The sequence below is a fragment of the Mauremys mutica genome, chromosome 1 (genome assembly GCF_020497125.1).
Source record: "Mauremys mutica isolate MM-2020 ecotype Southern chromosome 1, ASM2049712v1, whole genome shotgun sequence".
NCBI lineage: Eukaryota > Metazoa > Chordata > Testudines > Geoemydidae > Mauremys > Mauremys mutica.
In genome coordinates this window covers 106,010,960-106,018,020 of record NC_059072.1, presented here as the reverse complement: position 1 = coordinate 106,018,020, position 7,061 = coordinate 106,010,960, and the positions used below count along the sequence as shown (strand labels likewise).

The following is a 7,061-nucleotide window of genomic DNA, read 5'->3' as shown; positions in this document are numbered from 1 at the left end:
AGGGCTCTGGAGAGCAGTTTGAAAACTTCTGCCTTGCAAGAGGTAGCCTAAAGCATCCTTTCCATTCCAGAACCAGGGGGAGCACAAAGACGATGTGCCTGGAGTTTATTTGATATGGTGGTGGTGGGATTTAGTGTGTTAGTGTGAGGAAAGGAAGCTCCACCATTTCTACAAGCCATGTCCTAATCCTGTAGCGTGATCTGTTCAGATGGACTCCCCCTACACCCAGTGCAAAACCACTGATGTTGGCAGGTTCTCATTGATTCATATATTTTAAGTCCAATGGGGACCATTGTGATAATCTAGTCTGACCTGCATAACACAGGCCGTAGGACTTCCCTGCAAAAATTCCTGCTTTCCTATGCAGCCAAATCCTATCCCTTGTACTATAAGGTTGGGATTTTCAAATGCAAATTCAGTGGAACTTGGGCACTGAAATTCCTTAAACTCCTAATCTAAATGTTGTCTTGAGTGAAAAACCAGTCTTCTCCCCAGGACTTTCCAGGAGCCAGTTGGGTAGCATTTTAACTCATATAACAGATGCCTTTTCCTTGGACCTCAGTGTCAATTGAAGTAGTGGGCTAAAATAAGAAATGATCAGCCCTCCTGTATCCTCAAAAAAAGGACAAGCCCAATATCTATTAAAATTAGGACTGGTAAAAAAAAATTTCCAATCAACATTTCCCCCCCAAAAAATACTTTTTAAATGAAATTTTTCACAGAAAAAAATTATTTTGACTTAAATTTTCCAAGTTTTAACAAAAAACAAACCTTTCTTGATTTTCACTTTCCCTTTTTTTCTATTGGGATAAAAGAAAAGGGGAGAGGAAGGGGGTGAATGAAATTTTTTTTTGTTTGTTTCAAAAACCAATTTTTTTCCATTTTTGTTTCCTGGAAAAATCTGAAAAATTCCATGACCATTTTAAAAAAAAATCATGTATTTCAATTTTTTCTGATGAAAATATTATTTCTCAACCAGTTCCAATTAAAATCAATAGGAAGGCTCACACTGACATCACTGGGAGATGGCTAAGGCAAAAACCCAATGCTCCCAACAAAACTGCATGAAAAGGATATTCCCCTGCTGGGGAGGGGAGGGATGAAGGTATTTTTGCAGGCTTTCAGGTAAAGAGAGGGAAACATTTTTCTCTGTTTCCTTTTGTTTTCGTGAAAAATTCACGGTGAGTTTTGGTGTTGTTTCAATATGACAAGCACTTTTTTAGCCGAGTGTCACACTATGAAAATTGAGGACTTTGCCAACCCCAGCTTTCTAGAGAGAGGATTTCACCATTCTTGCTGCCAATAAAGTGCCAGTGGTAGAAACAATGAGATTTTAAACAGCAGTATTTTGAACTGAATACTTACTGTCCCACCCCCTCTTACTTTTGCCAGAAAATACTAAACCTTCCCACCCACCCCAGACAGTTTCCACACAGTTCTCTAGTTGTGAAAAGAATCTTAAAAGACTCTCCCCGCCCCCCCCCCCAAAAGTCCTGTTTGTTTCAAACCTAAGGCCTGAATCCTACACGTTACTGCATGTGGGCAGACTCCTGCTCCCACACACTGCCCCACTGACTTCCACAGGCTCAAGGCTCTGCCTGCATGGAGTAACTTGTCCGGATCGACACCTAAAATAAGACTTGAGGGAAAAAATACCTTAAAATACTCTACATTTTTCAATACACCGTAGAAATAATTTTCCGAATGAAATTACAGTTCTTTATTGCAGGCCTCTAAAATGTTGTTAGGGTTACACATTAAAAAATACTAGAGTAAAATTTTAAAAAAGGTGTGTGTGTGTGTGTGTTTCCTCCTATTGTACAATTAAGCTATAAATAATTTTAGGGTAAATCGCCTAGATGTAAATGAAACTGTTAACTGAACACGTTTGCTGATGTCCCTTTCTCCTGCTGCCCAGCAAGGCTTCTATTAATCCAGCATCTTCTCCTGTTTCTTGCCTTCCTTTTTCTTCTTCTTGGGTTCTGCCAAGATGACAACAATGAAAAATATTAATAGCTAAATACAGTACAAAAACAAACAAACACTTAACTCAATGCTCAGGCAGGTAAGAGAAGCTTTTCCCCCCATCTTCTCTATGGACACAGGAGCTGTTATTTCAGAGCCAGGGAAGAAAAATAAAAAAGAGGGAAGGATCAGGGAGTGGTCTCCAACTCAGAACCTTTCCTATCTGATTGGCTGACTCTGTTTGGCATGCAAGGCATTGTCTTAGGCACTTGCTTAGAAAGTAAGAAAACAGCAGGCAGCTCCTGGAGAAAGCAGGTCACGGCTCAGTGGAGAGCTGGAGAAAAGCTTTGCACACACACACCTCCCTCATTTCCTTTCTGTTTCATTCGGCTTTCTCCGAATGAGACAGCAACTCCAGAGGGTGGTGAGAAAGCTCTCTCGCTTCTCTGGGCCCTGTTTTGCCAGTGTCTCCCCTTTTTGTTCAGAATAGCACCTGTGCACATTTAAAATCCAGTCCAAGCTCAGACACAAAATGCACCCACTGTTGGCTCGGGCCGTAGTCACCCAGGATTTTGTCACTAAGGGGTATGGAATAGTACATGGCTAACAGGGAGTGAGTGAGGAAACAACAGTATAGGTTTAATTTAAGGTACCTATGTCATGGTCTTTTATAGATAAATCAAGTTCATAGTGTAGCCTAGCAAAAGGTTATGAACAAGAGGAGTTTGGGGGTTTAGGGGAAGTATATGGTGTGATGCTGGCAGACCAGGAGCCAGCTCATGACAAGGCCCCAGGCCTTACTGAACACATACAAATGGATAGCTGGAAACCAATCTTGCGTACCTGTGTGTTAGCATTATCAAAATAGATGTTAGATGTTAAGTTACTAAGAAAGTGTTTAGACTTTATAAAATGCTTGTAGGATGCAGCATGTATTGATCTCATTTATAACCTTGGTGGTTATAAGTTAGATCAGAGGTCGGCAACCTATGGCACGCGAGCCAATTTTTAATGGCACGCTGGGGCCTGCAGGGACTCCAGTGTGCCATTAAAAATCCTGCCTGGCGCAGCAAGCCACAGGTTCCACGCTCCCGGGCCGGAGCGCCGGGCCGAGCACAGCAAGCCGCCGGCCCCTCCACCGCACGCGCAGCGCTCTGGGGGAGCGGGGGTTGTATGGGTCCAGGGAATGGGGAGCAGTTAGATAGGCATGGGAGTCCAGGGGGGTTCTGTCTGGGTGTGGGGGTGAGGATAAGGGTCGGGGCAGTCAGGGGACAGGTAGGGAGTAGGGTCCTAGATGGGCAGTCAGGGGACACGGGGCAGGGAGGCTTAGATAGGGGGTGGGGTCCCAGGAGGGGATAGTCGGGACAAGGAGCGGGGGGGGGGGAGGGTTGGGGCAGAGCAGTCACCCAGCCCTCTGCCCTGAGCCCTGACGCCCCCAAACACACACTCCTCTGCCCTGAGCCCAGCACTCCCACACACCCCCAGACCCCTGCCCTGAGCCCTGTACCACCCAGCCCTCTGTTGACTCCTTCACCCCCCACCCATGACCCCAGCCCTGACTCTTGCACCCCCCACATCCAAGCCACCCCACATCCCATGCACCCCGCACATCCCAACCCCCACCATGAACACCAAACGGGAGCTCCTGCACCCCCACTCACATTCCCACCTGCACCCCTCACACCAAATGGGAGCTGCCCACGTAAGTGCTCCCACACCCAAACCTCCTGTCCCAACCCTGAGCCCCCTCCCTCATTCTAGCTCCTGGCCAGACCCTTCACCCCCAGCCCTGTGCTCGGTCCACTCCCACCCTCAGCTCAGTGCAGAGAGAGGAAGAGAATGGGCCAGAACCAGGGGGAAGGTAGGTACCCACATTATGTGGGCAGGGCCGGGATCCCAGACTGGCAGCAGGCTGAGCGGATCCGGCAGCCGGGATCCCAGCTGGCAGGAGCCGGCGGATGGAACCCCTGAGCTCAGCCCACTGCCGGTCTGGGGTCCCAGCTGCCGGCCCTGCACAGCCCGCTGCCGGTCTGGGGTTCTGGCTGCCAGACCCTTACCAGCTGGGGTCCTGGCCACAGGCCCCACTCAGCCCACTGCCAGCCTAGGTGAACAGAACCCCAGACCAGCAGCGGGCTGAGTGGGCCGGCGGCGTAAGATCAACATTTTAATTTAATTTTAAATGAAGCTTCTTAAACATTTTGAAAACCTTGTTTATTTTACAATACAACATTAGTTTAGTTATATAATATATAGACTTGTAGCGAGAGACCTTCTAAAAAACATTAAAATGTATTACCCGCACGCAAAACCTTAAATTAGAGTGAATAAATGAAGACTCGGCACACCACTGCTGAAAGGTTGCCGACCCCTGAGTTAGATCAATGGCTGCAGCTCATGTTATAAAGTTATGAGTGTTTGCCTTGTAAACCTGTGTAATTGTGTGTCATAACTATGAAGGGAAGGGTAACAGCCCTCCTGTGTACAATACTATAAAATCCCTCCTGGCCAGAGATACCAAAATCCTTTTACCTGTAAAGGGTTAAGAAGCTCAGGTAACCTGGCTGACACCTGACCCAAAGAACCAATAAGGGGACAAGATACTTTCAAATCTTGGTGGGGGGAAGGCTTTTGTTTGTGTGCTCTTTGTTTTGGGGGTTGTTCGCTCTTGGGACTAAGAGGGACCAGACATCAATCCAGGCTCTCCAAATCTTTCTGAACCAGTCTCTCATATTTCAAACCTGTAAGTAACAGCCAGGCAAGGTGTGTTAGGTTTATCTTTGTTTTCTCAACTTGTAAATGTTCCTTTTTGCTGAGAGGATTTACCTCTGTTTGATATAACTGTGAAGCTAAGGCTAGAGGGGGTTCCTCTGGGATCTTTAAATCTGATTACCCTGTAAAGTTATTTTCCATACTGATTTTACAGAGATGATTTTTTTACCTTTCTTTCTTTAATTAAAAGCCTTCTTTTTTTAAGAACCTGATTGATTTTTCCTTGTTTTAAGATTCAAGGGGGTTGGATCTGGATTCACCAGGAATTGGTGGGGGGAAAGGAGGGGGAATAATTAATTTCTCCTTGTTTTAAAATCCAAGGGTTTGGATGAGTGTTCACCAGGGAATTGGTGGAGGGAAATATTCTGGGGGGAGGTAGACAGAGTTTCCCAAAGAACTCTTAGCTCTGGTTTTGCTGCCACCACCCAAATCATTTAAGTTGGTAATTAAGCTTAGAGGTTCTCATGCAGGTCCCCACATCTGTACTCTAAAGTTCAGAGTGGGGAAGGAACCTTGACATGGTGAGCAGCAGTGAGGAATTTTAAAGGAACCAAAAGCCAGTAAGATTTTTTCTGCTGTGTAGCTGCTTAGATAGCAGAGCTGGGAAGGTAGATGCATATCTTATCTCTGCCTGAAAGCAGAGGTGTTAAGTTTTTTTAACAAGGGTCTTTGTTAAGAGAAGGTTTCAAGCTGTGAGCAAGTGTGTAACTCACTAAACAGGAAAAGAAGCATTAATTAAGGCAAAGTGCTCACCCTGAACACAAGATGGCCCATTGATGGCAAATGAGGTATTATGTAGCATCAAAGAACAGAGTTAACTGCTTTCCTAACTTCCTCCAGGTAGGAGAGACTTGTGCATGAACTCATCCCATCAGTTTTGGATTCTGGAGTGGAGGGGATAAAAATCCCTGAGAAGAAGAAACTGAATCTCTCTTATGCTGTCTGGATTCTGAGGGGCAAAGATTCCTAAACATAAGCAAAGAGATTCCCATGCTGCTTGTCATGGGTTAGTCCTGAAAGACATTTTGAATTGGCAGATTACTACAGCTCTGTCACCTTTTGAATCACACATTGAAACTCATTTGTGTATAGATGCTTGCTTGCTCTGTCCGGTAAAGAACTCTCTTGTTTCTTTTCCCTAGTTAATAAATCTTTAGTTAGTTTATTACAGGATTGGCTATGGTATGAGATCTAAGGTACAAACTCATCTAGGGTAAGTGACTGGGAGCAACCTGAATATTTTGTGATTTTTGGTGTAAATGACCATTTATCACAGAGTCCAGCTTGTCTGGCTGGCAAGATAGGCTGGAGTGTCTTAGGGGACTGTCTGTGACTCTGTTATAAAACTACTGTATTACTTTGAGAGTTCACATTTCCTTCTGGATTGGTGAAATCTAATTATAGAACATACAACCAGTGTGGGGTGTCTGCCCTGCTTTTTGACAGTCTGCCCTGAGGCTGGCGCACTCGGTCATGAGTCACTCCAGACAGCATGACACTTGGACTACTCTTGTATGTCATTTTCCATTGGTGGATCACAAACCTCTCTGCAAACATTACTTAATCCTCACAATGCCACTGTGAAATACAGTACCATATATATTATACCCAATATACATATGAAGAAACTGAGGCATGGCACAGTTAAGCTTCTTTCCCAGGACCACACAGCAAGTAGTGGCAGAACTGGGAACACAACTCAAAGAGTCCTAGCTGTCCAACTCTGCTTTAACCACTAGGCATCACTCTCCATCAAATCGCACCGTCACTTCTTCCCTTTATAGGAAAAAAATCCATGTTGAAATCACAGGCCAAATGTCAGCCTCCAAGCCAGGAGTTTGCCAGGTGGCCATTTGGTTAGTGTTCTTCACTAGTACTTGAGAGTCCTGAGCCGGATGGCTGGGTATGACTCTTTACTCTGATTGGAGGATTAAACTTGATGATCTGGGACTCATCCACTGAGGTAAATCTGCATAGTTCCACTGAAGTAAATAAAGCTACACCATTTTACACCATCTTAGGATCTGGCTTTGAGTATCTTGAGCAGAAAGATCACAGGGGGGGACCTCTCTCCTATTTCTTGGTTACCGAAGCCAAAAGGGGGCACCAACCTCAGGAAAAAATAGAAGACCATGAAATCCCCAGAGCTCCAGCATTTCATTTCCCTTGCCACCCCACAGAACGTGCTACGTAAGGGCTTGTATACACTAAAAACACTACAGTGCAGTGCAGCCGCAGTGCTTCAGTGTAGACCAGGGGTCTCAAAGTCCCAGCCCGCAGAGGAGAGACGCAGGCAGCCACACTACCGGCAATGTCTGCGGCAAGCA

General features: G+C 45.5%; 1 protein-coding gene across 3 annotated transcripts in view; it reads right to left on the bottom strand.

The window, feature by feature from the left end:
* Positions 1 to 1,575: 1,575 nt before the first annotated feature.
* Positions 1,576 to 7,061, bottom strand: part of PTN (pleiotrophin) — a 116,407-nt gene continuing 110,921 nt past the window's right edge. The window contains exon 5 of one of the 3 annotated variants that reach the window (XM_044983842.1): positions 1,576 to 1,982. In XM_044983842.1, coding sequence (XP_044839777.1) covers positions 1,930 to 1,982 — 53 coding nt within the window. In that variant the 3' untranslated portion in view covers positions 1,576 to 1,929. The remainder of the gene's footprint in view (positions 1,983 to 7,061) is intronic. The other 2 variants (XM_044983854.1, XM_044983846.1) reach the window with 2 other exon arrangements.